At 42.9% G+C, this 18,721-nt stretch overlaps 1 protein-coding gene across 1 annotated transcript; it reads left to right on the forward strand.

Moving 5' to 3' along the window:
* The first annotated feature begins 2,373 nt into the window (after positions 1–2,373).
* LOC148527191 (C-C motif chemokine 27-like) lies at positions 2,374–14,073 on the forward strand. Its single transcript, XM_088469499.1, has 3 exons — positions 2,374–2,451; positions 10,430–10,556; positions 13,161–14,073. The coding sequence occupies exons 1-3, from the start codon at positions 2,385–2,387 to the stop codon at positions 13,324–13,326; spliced, it is 360 nt and encodes a 119-aa protein (XP_088325625.1). The 5' UTR covers positions 2,374–2,384; the 3' UTR covers positions 13,327–14,073.
* Positions 14,074–18,721: the final 4,648 nt, after the last annotated feature.

Raw genomic sequence — 18,721 nt, forward strand, 5'->3', positions numbered from 1 at the left:
TCTTACGGGCTGCCAGTGACTGTAAACTTACCACTCCTTGTGCACTGCTATGCACGTACATGGGACCACTCACAACAGATACTGAGGGGTCGTCATATTGTGTGGTTGGCCATATAGCCTGTTTCACCGCTAAACTAGAGGTTTTTTTCCTACTGTGATGGGCTACTCTCCAATTCAGGATAACAATCTAAAGGAGAGCTGGTGTGTATTTATGCGGTTAAGGAGAGAATTGCCAGGGAAATATCACTGAGGATATTGCAACTATATCAGCTATGTGGATACAATTATATTGCAATCTGGAATGATTTTTGTTAAACAGCTACATTAAGCCAAGGTTGAGCTGTTTTTTTTACGGGACTCAATATTCCTATCTACAATACATATAGAGAGTCTGATCAACTCTCTTTTTTATTGTCTACATTATTATCCTTATACATTCGTATTTACACTTGGCTAGCTATTTATGTGTATTTATGATTTAATGTATGCTTATATATTTTTAATATCCTATGCATGTATGATTTATGATATCTGTGTTCATTATTAAATCGTTTCATGTTCATAATATATTTTGTGTTTACTAATATACCCAACTTAAGTGTTAGAGTGCAGTAAATTCTCTCTTCAATTTCAATTACCTTTGAACATCCTGATGAGAGAGCCAATTCGTGCGTATACACCTTACCAATCTAACTTGGGCTCCGCAATTTTCATCATTCAAAACCATCTGCTGATAATGGTGTGATTCTGTACACACACAGCAGAAGCATCGGACAACATGGTCGGCAGTGTTATGTACACTCTTCACTTTATTTCCGATATTGTACCATCGAATCTGATGGAAATGATACTGCACATAAAATCTAATCTTCAGATGTGATCTGTTTTCTTCAGAGAAAACATGATGGAAGGTGTGTACACACTCTCAAGATATCACATGGACAGGTCAGAAATGGAAAGAACAGCCCAACGATTGTATAGGTGTGGTGTACCCAGCTGTACCCAGTATTATACGTTGCAGATAATATCTTAAGTTACATCATCGTTGCCGACTATCTGGTTGCCTCCAGGGGGTGTGCAGGGGCATGGCACGGCAAAGGGGGTGGTGCAGGTGCGTGACAGCGTGATTGCGTTATGGTGGCCACACCCCCACTTTTCAATGCCAAGATTACTAGCACTGTAAAGCGGGGGCGTGGATTTGAATACATGATTTAGCAACGAATTGCGTCATTGGCCGTCTGGACCCAGCGACACAGAGGGGGGTCGGTTAATATTTAACCGGGCCCAGGCCTGTTGGAGGGGCGTGGCGGGGGGCCCAAGTCCTGCATCCCGCCCCCCACATCCCCTCCCCTTCCCACTGCTACTTAGTTAGGGAAGGGAGAGAGAGAGCTGACTGCTGCCCCTCTCCCCAGCCCAACACACACGCTGCTGTCACGCTGTGTGCTGGCAGGCTAGGGAGAGTGGCTGCTGCAGAAGCAGTCAGCTCTCTCTCACTATCTGCGTTTTATGCAGGGGGGAGCGATTGCGCCCCCACCTCCGGACAACTTCACCCCAAGTGCATATTATTATTTTTTTATCTTTTGTAAGAAGGGGGTCTCGCCACACCTCCCCAGGTTGGCCACGCCCAATCCCTCTACCTGGGCCCGGCAAAGCTGTCGTCATCACCAGTGGCAGCTCCAGAGGCGGGGCTGCAGCGCAGTCCAAAATTCAAATAGGGGAGCCACACCAACTGCCCTTTCAAATGCTGCCAAACAGCACCAGCCAGGACTCACTGGAAGTTGGTGTAGCTCCCCTATTTGAATCTTGGACTGTGCTGAAGCCCCATCTCTGGAGCCACCAGTGGTCATCACATCATTGGCCGTCCTGACCCCTGCACCGCAGAATGTGGGCGGTGCATACTGCAGCCTCCAGGAGACTTGAATGCTCATCCAGGTGGCCGGGAACAGCGTCCAAGATTGGGGAGCCTCCCGGCTGTTCCGGTAGAGTAGACAAGTACAAGTTACATGCCACTCTAAATACACAGGCTAGGCTATTATTAATAACCCATACTTTTAGGTTTAACCTTTAGAGCTCATATTGTCACTAAGCATCTGGACGGTGTGCTTGCATTGCAACATATACAATTACTATGTATGGTATTGTGGCCAAAGAAAGTGCCATGTCAAGTCAAGTTATTCCACATGCTTTTTGTGCAATGCTTCTTTCTTTTTGCATATAAGGAATGTGTACATAAGTCACATGAGTTACAATAAGATAAATCACAAGTAAAAAGGTTCTGTGGGTGTTACCGCAAGTTTGGAATGAAGACACTGGGTGGGGACATAACTATGCCTTTATAACACCTCAGGATAGGTAGAAGCAAGCACAGTGCTCTCACTCTTTCAATGAACCTAAGAATGACTTCTCTGCAACTGGCAGCCGTGCTCCTGTGCGTCCTGCATGTCTCTGAAGGTAGGCTCCCACTGTCCCTATCATTAATCTGACAATGTACAGAATTCCAAAGCTTAATTGAGCTTCAATGGGACACAATCACAAATGCTCCAGTCCAAGTGCTTAGACTGTCTGTATCTCTGTGTACTGCTGATAGCGGCAACATTAGGCTGTTCTGGGAAGACGTGGGACATCTAACAAGCACGTTGCACTCTTTTGCTTCTCCTAATTTATCTATGAACAGGTATTTATATAGCGCACACATATTCCATAGCACCTTCCAGAGAATAGCTGGCCATTCACATCTGTCTAATAAAGTCTCATTTTGTTTATATCTGTGTATGGCTGAGTCACGATGGACTGAGCCAATGACCAAAATAAATTCATAGAAATAAATTATTTAACATTACTGACAGAGAAGTTGAACTGAGGTTTTTATATGTCAGTAAAAAAAAAAAAAGAATTGCGCAAAATATAACCTAACACTGCAACACAAACGTGTGTTTTTGGGGGGCATTATGTGAGGTTTGTGGAATTTTTATGCCCACCTATAGATAATTATATATCCATTTTTAGAGTTACTGTGACATAACATAACGATATGGCAGTAAAACAATGTATTGTTAGTAAATTCTCACAGCATTGTGCTGTTTGGCATTTCTGCTGCTGAGTGACACGTGTGAATATACAGAGAAACACCCGGACGTCTGATGGTCAGAGCGCAGTTTATATATATATATATATATATAATATATATATATATATATATATATATATATATATATATATATATAAGTAATAATTTAAATATGTAAATCAACTTTCTCCCATGTGTATAAATTTAGAGAATAGTATATATAACAAGAGTAGGGGGCAATGTGCCATTGTCCCAGAAGACGAACATACGGTATGTTCTGACATGTCTAGAACATACTGCTTGCACCTGCTAATCCGGCCCATAGGGAGAAGGAAGACCATCATTAGTTACATATGAGTTAATAGTTCATTATGTTGTGATGATAAAATCTCTACCAGATAAGTAGCACACACACAAGAAGCATTGTCACAAACATTGTTATTACTCATAAAAGTAAATATAATTTAACGTTACAGAAAAGTTTTGTAATTGTAATGATAGATCAAAGCCGTAACTAGACTTTCTGGTGCCCTGGGCCAGAAAGAGCATTGGCGCCATGACAAATCTGATTTGTCCCATATGAAAGTCTAGTTGTACCACTGTTATCCAGTTGTCACTGCTAAACAGTGTGAATCCAAAGGCTGCAGTACTGACACAATACTTATGCAGTATAACTAACTAGCTCTAGCTGTAGGAGAGTACTGGTGAAGCTGCAGCAGGATCTGTCCACCAGAACAGCCGGGCACAAGCCTGGAGCCGACAGTGTAGCAGTGTAGAGGGATCGGTATGATATGCATCCGGCGGTTCAAATCCCGACGCCGGAAGACCGGCACCAGTGAAGATCCCATCAGCAGCTAAGGTAAGTATAAACTAACCCCACCCCTAGCCCTAACCCTCCCTTAGGGGTTCCTAACCCTAACCTCCCCCCAAGTGCCTAACCCTAACCCCCCTCTAAGTGCCCCCTTCCCTGCAGCCTAAACCTAAGTCTCCCGGGGGGGTGCCTAACCCTAAGTCCCCCCCGGGAGCCCCTAACCTAACCCTCCGCCCCCCGTGGCTTGCCGTGCCCGGCGCCCGGCTTACCTTAGATCAGGATGCCGGGCATCGGGCTCCCGGCGTAGGTAAAATGACAGGTGTTGGGATTTCGACGCCTGTCATTAGACCCTTGCCAGGATTAGACAGTCGGGATGCCGACGGTCGGCATTTAAACCGTCAGCATCCCGACTGCATACCAGTGTAGATCACCAACTGAAGATATAGAAAGAGTGCTACTTGCGGGGAGATCCATATATATGTACCCTGAATTCACTGGCAAAGGTACTCAAGCTGTGATGTTAACACCTGACTGCAAAATGAGAGGTGATAGGTTTGAGTCCTGGGTATGACAGTATTTTGAAATGTGTGTGTAAAATAAAAGAAGATGTTACTGAAGGTGCTTGGGGAGGTGGCCAGATTGAGAGGGGTTGGCCAGAGAGGAGATAGGGGTGGCCAGGAGATGCTGGGGATAAAAAAAAAAGAAGCAAACTACAAGTGAGTATGATTATAAACAGAAAATTGAAAATCGACAGGCCCTGCAGTGTCCTGTGCGGTGGCACATGTCACACCACCCGGCGACAGATAATGGATCAACAATATCACATTGTGTTCTGTAGTGGAGAAGTGAAGTCGGAAAGGGCATCTTCATTGACAGAAACTCTATTACAACTAGGCTCCCGTATGCTTGGAACAGACAACGTAAAGTCATCTCCAAGTGCCACTGAAGCCGGTCCAATCGGCCGGCTAGCAGCGCAGTCCAGGTCATTGTGACCCGGAGTTCGCTGTTCTCACAGCAGGGTTTTCATGGGCTACGCCCGTGTTAAACCCTGCTATTTACCTGGGTTGGATTGACTCGACCCGGCGATCCAACCCTCTCCCCTTTTACACCAGGGAGCTGCCCAAGTTAACCCTGCAATAACCCGGGTTTTAGCTCCGGTGTAAAAGGGGTATTAGAAAGCCCAATGAACTTTGTAAAAAAGCTAATAGGAGCATAAACAGCTGCTAGATTGAAGATATTACAAATAATTTATTTAAAATACAGTTATCCACTGCAAATAAAATAACATTACAAACGGTTAACACAGGTCAACCCGGAGTAATTCATACCTATATTAAAGAAAAACTAAGGGGTATATTTGCATAAGGTCTAGTTCATTCGATTTTTATCAATTAAAATTGATTAAAATCTATCAACAAAGATGTTGAGCAGAGCCGTAACTAGACTTTTTGGTGTCCTGTGCCAGAAAGAGCATTGGTGCCCCCCTCATTTTTCAAAGGGACATAATGCACCCTAAAAAGGGGAATGGCCTCACGGGGAAGGGCCAGGGAATTGATAGTAGAGGCCAGGAGATGCTGGGGATGAAATAAGAGGAAACTACAATTGAGAATGATAATAAACAGAAATTTGACAGGCCCAAACAGCACCCCCTGACCTGTGGTGCCCTGTGCGATGGCACCGGCCGCACTACCCTAGCTACGGCCCTGATGTTGAGTTTCTGGGGCTAAATCACACATTCTACTAAAAATTACAAAATTCTAATAAAAACTTGTCTGTTAGTAAATTAATAATTTAGGCCCTCATTCAGAGCCGTACGCTCTGAGCAGAGCGCACGCTCTGAATGAGGGCCGGGCTCCATGAAAATGGAGCGTCCTCCTGGACGCTCGTATAGCTGTGGGTCACCACCCACAGGCTATACGAGCGTGCATTTTGATGGCCGCGATGGTCATGACCATCGCGACCATCGAAATTGCGAGCCGGAGCCTGCGGTTGAGGTTTTCAACCGCAAGTTCCGGAGTGATTTTGGCTCTATCAGAGCCAAAATCACTCCCATTGACATCACTAGTGGGAACGCCCCCGTCAGGGAGGCACGCCCCCGGAACGCCTACCAAAGGGGGCGTGCTGTCAATCAACATTCACAGCACGCCCCCTTTGATCGGACACAACGAGCGAAGGACTTTCCTTCGCTCGTCGCGTCTGGCGCATGCGCACGACGGAGCTCCCTCCGTCGTGCGCATGCTCAGTCCATAACATCGACCCACTTGCGAGCGGACAGCCGCTCGCGAGTGGGTCTGAATCAGGCCCTTAGTCCCAGAAACACAATATCGATGTTCGATTTTTAATAAATTAACATCGACTAAAATCGATCTTTAGTAAATATACCCCTAACTGTGGCCACAAATCCAAATATAATAACAGGCTGCTGCTTCTTTTGGTATGTTGTGCTATTGTGCATCTTGCAAAGGTCCCTGCTGGTGAGCGAAACATTGACTATTTTTATTAGTACCACTTTTATATCAAAGCTCTGGGTCTGACCCGGGTTGCTGGAACAGAATTCCAATCCGGATCAGACACGGAACATATCCCTTTCACACTGCGGCGCTGACCCAGGATAATCCCGAGTCGGCGCCGTTCACACCGGAGCCGGGTCTGCAGTGCCCGGCGTTGCAGTGGGAACGCTTGGAGATGATGTCATCTCCAAGCTGCTGCACACCCACAACCGCCCTAGTTATGGTCCTGATTATGCATTCTGACAGTACTTTATTACCCTAACCACACCCTAACCCTAACAGTCATAAGGAACATAATATAGACATGCATGATGTCATCTCTAGGCGCCACTGAAGCTGGCCAGTCGGGCGTAGTACGGCACGATCCAGGTCATCGTGATCCGGATCGCGCCATTTACACTGCAGGGTGCTATGGGAAGAACCTGTGGCCAAGCCTGTAAAATGCCTGAGTTGGATCTCCGTGTCGCTGGGTGGAGCCATTTACACAGACAAAAATCCCGGGTTGATGTGCATCTTTAGGTCGATGTAAAAGGGGTACGTATAAGTAACCCTGAAAACCCTGGTGAGTGCCCCTCATTATACTTCTCTATATGCTGGACTTCCTAGGAGCCCTCCTTTGTGGGTTGACACCCCAGTAGCTGCTAAGGAATATTTAGATGTGAGTGCGACCTTAACAGTACATGTATATGTGTGTATATATATATATATATATATATATATATATATGCTGAAAAAGAAGATACGTGCGCCTAATAGTGTAGTAATTAATAATTATTAATAATTTATTAAGTGCTCAAACAGTTGATAATGTGCGTGCCAAAAATAAAATTGTATCAAGCTATTCTGATAGTCAGGAAACCCTCCTATGACCAGGATCCGCGTGGCAACAATGTAATCAGGATGATAATCCAAGGGTGATGTTGCTTGAATCAACCTTAAAAAAGGGGCTTAATACAAGCCCATGAACGTAATATAGTGTAGTACTGTTATGCAAATAGATTAAAAGTGTATATAATATATATATATATATATATATATATATATATATACACTGCTCAAAAAAATAAAGGGAAGACTAAAATAACACATCCTAGATCTGAATGAATTAAATATTCTTATTAAATACTTTGTTCTTTACATAGTTGAATGTGCTGACACCAAAATCACACAAAAATTATGATTGGAAATCAAATTTATTAACCCATGGAGGTCTGGTTTTGGAGCCACACTCAAAATTAAAGTGGAAAAACACACTACAGGCTGCTCCAACTTTGATGTAATGTCCTTAAAACAAGTCAAACTGAGGATTAGTAGTGTGTGTGGCCTCCACGTGCCTGTATGACCTCCCTACAATGCCTGGGCATGCGGTGAGGTGGCAGATGGACTCCTGAGGGATCTCCTCCCAGACTTGGACTAAAGCATCTGCCAACTCCTGGACAGTCTGTGGTGCAACGTGGCGTTGGTGCATGGAGCGAGACATGACGTCCCAGATGTGCTCAATTGGATTCAGGTCTGGGGAACGGGCAGGCCAGTCCATAGCATCAATGCCTTCGTCTTGCAGGAACTGCTGACACACTCGAGCCACATGAGGGGGCCCAGGGCCAACCGCACCAGCATATGGTCTCACAAGGGGTCTGAGGATCTCATCTCGGTACCTAATGGCAGTCAGACTACCTCTAGCGAGCACATGGAGGGCTGTGCGGCCCCCCAAAGAAATGCCACCCCACACCATTACTGACCCACTGCCAAACCGGTCATGCTGGAGGATGTTGCAGGCAGCAGAACATTCTCCTTGACGTCTCCAGACTCTGTCACGTCTGTCACATGTGCTCACTGTGAACCGGCTTTCATCTGTGAAGAGCACAGGGCGCCAGTGGCGAATTTGCCAACCTTGGTGTTCTCTGGCAAATGCCAAACGTCCTGCACGGTGTTGGGCTGTAAGCACAACCCCCACCTGTGGACGTGGGGCCCTCATACCACCCTCATGGAGTCTGTTTCTGACTGTTTGAGCAGACACATGCACATTTGTGGCCTGCTGGAGGTCATTTTGCAGGGCTCTGGCAGTGCTCCTCCTGTTCCTCCTTGCACAAAGGCGGAGGTAGCGGTCCTGCTGCTGGGTTGTTGCCCTCCTACGGCCTCCTCCACGTCTCCTGATGTACTGGCCTGTCTCTTGGTAGCGCCTCCATGCTCTTGACACTATGCTGACAGACACAGCAAACCTTCTTGCCACAGCTCCTATTGATGTGCCATCCTCGATGAGTTGCACTACCTGAGCCACTTGTGTGGGTTGTAGACTCCGTCTCATGCTACCACTAGAGTGAAAGCACCGCTAGCATTCAAAAGTGACCAAAACATCAGCCAAAAAGCATAGGAACTGAGAAGTGGTCTGTGGTCACCACCTGCAGAACCATTCCTTTATTGGGGGTGTCTTGCTAATTGCCTATAATTTCCACCTGTTGTCTATTCCATTTGCACAACAGCATGTGAAATTGATTGTCAATCAATGTTGCTTCCTAAGTGGACAGTTTGATTTCACAGAAGTGTGAATGACTTGGAGTTACATTGTGTTGTTTAAGTGTTCCCTGTATTTTTTTGAGCAGTGTATATATATATATATATCTGCGTACCGGCTAATGCAAAGTGTAGTGCATATAGAAAGTGTCACTCCTCCGTGTTTCTGGTATTTAAACAGACCTCCAGCTTCATAAACCAGAACAGGCCTTGGACCATAAAATGGAGAAAAAATTATCCGTAAACAAATTTATTCACAATCCAGACAGGAGACATACACAAACATAAATTAGTGACAAAAAAGATTGTTAAAATATTGCTTATCTTGTGTGAAGTCTAAGCAGAATAACGTCCACTTTTTTAAAAGGTGCAGGAGAACCAGTCTCAACGCGTTTTGTCCCTTTAGGACTTCGTCAGGGGTAATGCCCAGGTCCTGGAGTGCCACTTTATATATCCTCTAATAGGGGTGTAGCAGATTCTAAAACCAAATTAGTTAGAAACGCTGTCCGCACATGTGCAATGCACGGCGGCCATCTAGGTGACGTCATCAAGCCGCGTCACTGATATATAAGGTCTATCTATAGCTTAGATAGACTCGCACACACCGGTCAATATAGCGGGCATGCAGCAAGTCAAACACAGCGCCCAGTGCATCATTATCACTTCCTTTAGTATCCGGAGTTAATACTAATGCGGTAACTCCGTGAACCGTTCCGGATATAGTGCCATCTTGGTAGAGGCCACTGACTTATTATGCCTGTAGCCATCTTAAGTGAGGCAGGTAGAAATGCAGCTATGTGATACACATAGTGGCGGCCATCTTGTGTGGGGCACATAGTAAATATCAATAGTAGCGGCCATCTTTTTGGTGTCAGGGCCATACGACTGCAGCTTACTGCAATATATACATACATACACACACATGTATGGTTAAGGTCGCACTCGCATCTAAATATTCATGTATATATAGTCTCATAGAACGCTTCTTCCGTGTCACCTCATACCCCACCTCCCCATCTAGCCGCAATCCATGGCGCATACTATTTTAATAAAAGCAGCAAGTAAAACCAAATCCAACTTATTTCAGCATATTTAGAAAATAAAAATAAGAATTAAAATGCAAAAGTAAAAACAATGAGATCATACTTGAGCAGAGTGACGTGCGTACACCCTTGGCGCTTCAGGCCTATGTGATCTTTAAATACATGCATGTCTGCTAGAAGAATGGGGAAAATTAGGTGGCTACTTCATCAAGTGCCCTCATCACCTACCTACATTGGCTGCAGCAGTTCTGTTGGCCGATATTCAGCCTTTCAGTCCTGTAGGAACTAGTGACTCAGGAGGCCAAAAAGACCTGATGTCACTAGTTCCCATTGAATCGATAGGCTGCATTCTAATGAATATTGGCTTAACCGACAAGATGGCTGCTGCCGCCACTGTTTGTAGGTGCCGGGTGCACATTAAGAAATGTGTGATGATGAGGATGATAATTATGACGAATATAATTTCAGCTCATTATTTTTTCAACAGCTTATTCCATTTCCTCCGCTAAGTGTTGCACTGAGCTGGGAGAAACCATTTCAAAGACACTTTTAAAGACAGTGAAACGCTATGAAGTTCAGGAACGTGACGGCGTATGTCATCTCCAAGCTTTTGTGTAAGTATAAGCAGCATGAGATCATTGTAAAGTGTGTAGCATACCATGTTGGCAAATGTAAGCATGTGAAAGTCAACATGGCCTGAATGTCGACATTCAGGATGTCGACATGGTGACAATGGCAATATTATAGTACTCTGGGAGAGTGACTGCAGCCCCCCCCAATCCCAGTGGCTGCTGTACAAAAACAGAGAGCATCACAGTGACCATCAGATAATACAGAGAGCATTGCAGTGATCGCCAGATAATACAGAGAGCATTGCAGTGATCGCCAAATAATACAGAGAGTGTTGCAGTGATCGCCTGATAATACAGAGAGCATTGCAGTGACCATCAGATTATACAGAGAGCATTACAGTGACCACCAGATAATACAGAGAGCATTGCAGTGATCGCCAGATAATACAGAGAGCATTGCAGTGATCGCCAGATAATACAGAGAGCATTGCAGTGATCACCAAATAATACAGAGAGTGTTGCAGTGATCGCCAGATAATACAGAGCGCATTGCAGTGATCGCCAGATAATACAGAGAGTGTTGAAGTGATCACCTGATAATACAGAGAGCATTGCAGTGATCGCCAGATAATACAGAGAGCATTGCAGTGATTGCCAGATAATACAGAGAGCACTGCAGTGATCACCTGATAATACAGAGAGCATTGCAGTGTTCGCCAGATAATACAGAGAGCATTGCAGTGATCGCCAGATAATACAGAGAGAGTTGCAGTGATCGCCAAATAATACAGAGAGTGTTGCAGTGATCGCCTGATAATAGTGTTGCAATGATCGCAGGATAATACAGAGAGCATTGCAGTGGTCGCCAGATAATGCAGAGAGCATTGCAGTGATTGGCAGATAATACAGAGAGCACTGCAGTGATCGTCTGATAATACAGAGAGTGTTGCAGTGATCGCCAGGTAATGCAGAGTATTGCAGTGATTGCCAGATAATACAGAGAGCAGTCAGTGATCACCAGATAATACAGAGAGCGTTGCATTGATCGCCAGATAATACAGAGAGCATTGCAGTGATTGCAAGATAATACATAGAGCATTGCAGTGATCGCCAGATAATACAGAGAGTGTTGCAGTGATCGCCAGATAATACAGAGAGTGTTGCAGTGACCCACCAGATAATACAGAGAGTGTTGCAGTGATCGCCTGATAATAGAGAGTTGCAATGATCATCAGATAATACAGAGTATTGCAGTGATTGACGGATAATACAGAGAGCAGTCAGTGATCACCATTTAATACAGAGAGCGTTGCATTGATCACCAGATAATACAGAGAGCGTTGCAGCGATTGCCAGATAATACAGAGAGCGTTGCAGTGATCGCCAGATAATACAGAGAGTGTTGCACTGATCACCAGATAATACAGAGAGCGTTGCAGTAATTGCCAGATAATACAGAGAGCATTGCCGTGATCGGCAGATAATACAGAGAGCACTGCAGAGATAGTCTAATAATACAAAGAGTGTTGCAGTAATCGCCAGGTAATACAGAGAGTATTGCAGTAATTGTCAGATAGTACAGAGAGCATTGCAGTGATCGCCAGATAATACAGAGAGCATTGCAGTGATCACCAAATAATACAGAGAGCGTTGCAGTGATTGCCAGATAATACAGAGAGCATTGCAGTGATCACCAGATAATGCATAGAACACAGCTAAAAAACACACAGAACCCAACAAGGAGCCTGCGCCCCTCCCCCACTCTCACCCTGTGCTGCCACACACGCACAACCGCCCTAGTTATGGTTCTGATTATGCATGCTGACTGTACTTTTTTACCCTAACTGCACCCTTACCCTAGCAGTACATAATATAGACGTGCATAATGTCAACATTATTAACCTATCAACATTCTGAACCTGTCAATATTACGAATATCAACATAACTAAATACATTTTTAGACAGACCTATTTTCTTATATTATTAATTAACATTAAATGTGTTTATTTCAAGAGCCATATTTACGATACGATGGGCTATATTTATTGTTACTGGTGATAAATATCATTCATTATTGCTGCAGATCACAGCGATACTTATTATATCACCAGTATTTATCAATATTCACCTGTCTGGCCAGGTACAGTAGTGTCTTCTCCTTGGCGGTATTCTCTTCTGTTTTTCCGGCAGCCTAATCCTGACAGGGAAGGGTTAAGGTGTAATGTGCACGGTAGCTGTTTGCGCACATACGCATAGCTCTTCTTACCGCGTCGTTACAGAGTGCATTTCCGACAATGTGGATGCTCATTGGTATCGCAGCTTAATAAATATAGTTAAGCCGCCGTACTCATAAGGTCTATGGGGATGGTGGTTACTGACGGTAAGTGGGTTAAGGCCAAACAATTTCTCTGCAGTTAACCCTTTGATAAATGGCCCAAACCAGTCAGAAGCCTTTCACCTTTTTCAATGATTTATGAATTGAACCATATGAGATAAGATATGTCACACAAGAGCATTGTCTGTTATGTACATATATTTAGCTATTACAGACATATAGTATATGTATAGGATTATTTTCTTATTATCTTTGTTTGATTTTATTACTATGATTTTTTTATGACTTGTGTTTGATTTGTATTTTACAGGTTGTACACAAAAGATAGTGCTCTGTGTGTAAATTCTAAAAATAAGCGCGTGTATGCATGGGTCAAAAGATACTTCAAGAAAGAAAATGGCAAAAGACAGGCTGAGAAAAACGGGACTGGCCAAAGAAAAATAAATCAGAGAAAGAACAAGAAAAAGAGAAACTAAATTCTTTAAAAAAAAGGAAAAATATGGAATGATTTAGAAACGTTTTCAGCTTCAGAATTGACTGATTTACCGCTAGCATCGGGGCTTAGCGGAGGAATTTATCTGTATTGGGAAAGGACATTATAATTTACAACTCGTATGTTTGTATTTTTCCCTGCAACATTTTCATGCCAACTCTAGCAAAGGTTCACTTGGGAGATGTACTAAATGCTTCATTTGCTAAAGTTTAGTAATACTGCTTTCAGACCAAAGCCCTGGGTCCAACCCAGCTCTTTAATTATGGCTGCTCACACCCCTTCACCCGGGAATAACCTGGGTCTACCCCGTTCACACTGATCCCGTATCAGCCCTGCAAAACATTGTATGTCATAAAAAATGGACCCACATTATGGTCAAATGACCCGGGCCGTGCCTTTCACACCGCAACCGAGACGGATGATTTGGGGTATAGTCCTGATCTCGACCTGGGTCAAGATCCCAAGACACACAACCCAGGTTGACCTTTTCACACCAAGCTAGGACCCAGGTTGCCCCGGCAATATCCTGGGTCAGAGGCTTGGTCTGCAAGGGGTATAAGACTGTTATTCTAAAAACACTTGTGTGCTAGAAAAAGAAAAATATGCATGTGCTGTACTAAACAATACCACACAAATGTCTTGGTGGCTTATATGGAAACTAAAATAAAAAGTAGAAATGAATATATATATATATATATATATATATATATATATATATATACTGTGTATAACAATTAACATAAGACAAAATAAATCATACATTCAAGGAGAGCTAAAAACACAACATAGATTGTGGCAGAGAATAGATAATGCATTTTAGTGGTGTCCAATAACCCAGTAACCATAGAACATAGGAAGGATTGTACTATTCATTACATGGGGTTTGCCTGTGAGATAGATGGTTGTAAAGTTACAGCCAAAGTCCAGCTACACATTGTATAATAAATATATATAGATAAGATAAAGGCAGCTTATTTGCAAGCCCCACACCTTAAAGCCCCAGTAAACCTAAAATTTAAATGGTCACAAAATAATCATGAATTTAAAAACCATTTTCGAGTTTTGCCATGACTTCTCACCAAGCCTATGTTAAAGCATACTCTACTTTCAGCATGTTGACAAGGCATATGAGTAATTTCCTGCACATCTTCACAGCGTTACAAAGACTGATTTGCAATCTATCCCTGCTCCTCGCACATAGACATCTTATTCATACACTAGAGGTGGCGGCAATGATCAGAGGACAGCACCAGTACGTGTACCATCGCATTAGCCTATTCCTAGTTTTGCTGGAGGGGGTTACAGCCTGTGCTAAACTTCATAAATAGCACAAAGCTCTTATTACTGCAGAAATATGTTTTCGGAGGGCTTTTTGGGGTTTAATAAATAGACCCCCTTTGTTACATATACAAATTTCTGTAGTTACTGAATGTGCCTTTTGCCATAAATTCTGGGTTATCAGACGACAGTATTTGCCTCTTTTTTTTTTTTTTTAAAGGTTTGACTGTGATAATATATTAGGGGTAGGTTTGACAATCTACTCCCTACTGTGTATGATACAGATATCTTAGGCTCGCACAGGCAGAACACATCTCTGGCACACACAGCCGGACTGGCCACCTGGCACTTCTGGCAAATGACAGAAGGGCCGATGGCTGGATGAGCCGGTCTGGTCACCAGAATACCCGGCCCAGCAGCTCCGCCTCCAGATGCTCTCCCCACCTGGTATGTGGTAACGGGGGCGTGCTGTGAGTCAACGCCCTTGTGACTCACTTCATGCCCCATGAGCATGCCTCTTTTTCCGTGGTGCCAGGTATCACCCGTAGTCCGTCCCTGCTGGCACATATCAGGTGTCCATGTCTCTGAATATTTCGTAACAACCTAAAATACAAATATAATGCACAAATAATGCTACAGTATGTATAAAGCTTTGTAAATGTCTTTATAAATGGTGCTGATGTCTTCAGTTCAATGTTCATTTGGAAAACATGTATTTTAATAAGGATTTTTATTACAGAACTCTTTAGTGACTGCTGATACCCTTAGAATTTACAACAGGTGAAACATTACTCCATATATAATCTGTTGAAGCATTTACATTTCATTGTGGTTATGGATGGTCAGCTTTCTATTTTAAAATTTCAGCATTGTATTCTGGTTGATTCTAACAGCTGTTTTGTATATTTTGTACATTTTATTCTTTTAACATTAAAATTTACTTTTAACTACTACACTTTCAGTACTTTTCTGGTTTCTATATCAAGAGCAGGATTTTGCTGTGAGTGCCAGTCTCTGATCACCGTATTGCCCCGTTCCCCTCAGTAAAACATGATTTTCTACAAACCTGCTAACTAGTTCTAGAAATAGGAAACCATTTAAAAATTAATACATTAAGCATATGAAGACTTGTCCAGAGCACTCCTGATGAAGTTGGAAAACGAAACGCATTGGGTGCTGACCATGAGGTGACTAGTACCAGACGGGTGGAGGTGAAATCTGAGGATGAGGGAATCGTTATTATTCAGGTATCGTGGGATCAGGGTCTGGTGAAATACTTGTATTTGGGAATTTAGATGTATATGTTTGCTACTATTAAAGTTGTGTTTTAATACATGATCTTACAATTGTACACCCCTCATACTTATATATGCTACAGACTATGTACAAGAAACAATATGAGATGTGCAAGATATATATTAGCAATATATATCTATATATATATATATATATTATATATATATGAGCAATAAGACAATGGTCCATTATAATTAGATTCAAGTATGCAAAAGTAAATAGAAAAGTACATTTTTCTTCTTTAACAGTGACACTCCCTTTTCAGTCTTTTAGTTGTTTAACTGGTTGTCAGATTGTAGTTTTGTGAATACTAGAATAAGAAAGTCCAAATAAAGTCTAAACATCAAATCTTAAGATAAGTCTTACTGGCAGTCCATAGTAATCAGTCCAACAAGGGTACAGGAACAAGAAACTATACACCCAGGGGCGTATCTATAATGGGTGCAGGGTGTGCGGGGAACATGGGCCCCTGGGTCCAGGGGGAATCCGCACCACACACCCTACACCCATAATATTACTTACCTCTCCGGAGTCCCATGTCGGCGCGGGGGTCCGGCACTGTAAAACTACTGGAAAATGGCCACTGTAAAATGACTGGAAAATGACGGCGGCCATTTTCCCGTCATTTCAGCATGTGCAGTACAGGGAAAATGGTCGCCGTGGCCATTTTCCCGGTGACCTGTGCATACACTATAGACTCTAGGCACACTCTAGTGCCCAGAGTCTATAACTCCGGCGCTGGCCGCGCACAGCTCCCGGACGCCGGGCGAGAGGAGGGGGCCAGTGTCGAAGACTGAACATGGGTCCCCTCCTCTCTAGAAATGCCCCTGCATACACCAGTCAGAGAACAGCTGCCCTCTGATAAGCCTGATTTTATTCTTTGTTATTTGTGTGTATTAATTCTGTGTTGTACTGTTTGTCCCTATAATATTTTATTAAATTAGTATTTTTTGTGATAACACACTGGGAAAATCATTTTTACCTCCATGAAATCCATTGTTTCGTGGAGAGTCTACTCCTAGAATACTCAAGAGTAAATGATAAAAGAAACACAGATACTGTAAGCTCATCACACGACTTCTGGTTTGTAGTCTACCTATTGCTTGTTGATCTTTATTGGTTCAATGAATATCGGCGCTATGTAATGGGAAGTCTATCCATCTGAACAACTCCTGAGACTCTCCCAAAAATTCCCATACTTCACATCACCACTGCAACAGATAAGATGCCTGATTATCACTCTTCTTTTCTCTTCTCTCTTCTCTCTCGTCTGCTCCTCAGCTACTCAACCTCTCATTGACTATGACGTAATGTCCTGGGCCAAAATGTATTTTTAATAAAGTAAGTTTTATTTTAAGGCCCGTATTCAATTAGATGCGAAATGCCAAGGTCCGCGAAAAAGTATCGCCGATTGTGACTTTTTACCAGGCGGAAACTTATCTCTGTACATGATTCCATCTGTTTTTCGCGTACGCGGAAACGCAATGCAATGTAATAGGCGACAAAGATTTGCCTCTGAATAGCAGGAGAAAAGAAGTGCCAACATTTTTATTTCGTTATTTAGGGGTGCAAAGGTGGGGAAACCGCTCAGAACCCTTGAAACAGGCAACCAAAGGATAACTGATTCAAAACATCCCTAAATAGAAGTAAGGAACACCACTAAAAAGTAGTTTGAATTTGGGGGTGAAAAAGTACAAAGTGGGGGTACAAACATAAAAAGTAGTGAAATAGACTTTTTGGGGGTCTGCAAGTATGGGTGAGGTGTTCTTTTTATTGCAGGTGTTTGCTTAAGGTGCGTTTTAAGTTTTTTTATAACTTCACTTTAGCGACTTATAAATATGCTAGCACCCATTTTCAAGTACCCCAAATTTGACACAACTACTTATTTTCTCCAAAAAACACTACATAATGCTATTCTTCACCACTTGTGCAAAGACGCTAAGTAGAGGCAATTGTACCAACTTAAGTTCCCCAAACAGTTTAGTTAGGGCTAATCGGCCACTACTACATTGATCCCCAATGTTTCTGCATATTTTGGGGGGGTTCAGGCTGATTTCCCTGATTCTGACACTTTTCACCTGTTATGACTTCGTATGTCTCCATTTTCTCTTTTGGAATTGAATAGGGCGATTCGCAGGTACGTGCACGATAAGTTTCTGCGGCCAAAATACACGATGTTGGCGAAAAGTCCGGCAGGCGAAACTTTATCGCATACGCAAAACTAATTGAATACGGGTATAAATTCCCTTTTGAGTTACCTCTTTTGGAAATAATATATAAATAAAATAGTTTTTCTATAGCTCTACCCCCAGTAGCTCCACCCACAGTTCCTGAACCTATTCTTCCACAAAAATAGCCCTGGTGTCTACTGCGCTAACTATATTCTCATGGGTATTGGTTCAGCACACACAGAATTGCTGCCGACTCCACTATCTGTTGACAGCTTCTGAGTTATTCTTTCTGTCACTGTACTTTAACCAGCATTAATAAACATTTATTACTTGCCATTAGAATGTTTTTGCTGTGTTCTACACCGTTTTTTATATTGTACTAAGAACATGGAATTTATGTGGCTGGAACACTCTGCACCTGTTGACACTAAGGAGGGAGATCTATAAAATTTTCTAATAAAGGTTTGATAATGTACATCTCCCCCTGCGCCTAGAGACCCTATTTATCAATCTTTACTATATGCCCATATTTCCCAGATAGTGACGTTTACGTATCGCTTCCTATTTTCTACAAGCAGAATGGAACTGAAAGCCCAGATGTAAGTTTTCACTTCTAATTATTTAAAAAATTAT

Source organism: Taudactylus pleione, unplaced genomic scaffold (assembly GCF_031769625.1).
Source record: "Taudactylus pleione unplaced genomic scaffold, aTauple2 ptg000092l, whole genome shotgun sequence".
In the NCBI taxonomy this organism is placed as follows: domain Eukaryota; kingdom Metazoa; phylum Chordata; class Amphibia; order Anura; family Myobatrachidae; genus Taudactylus; species Taudactylus pleione.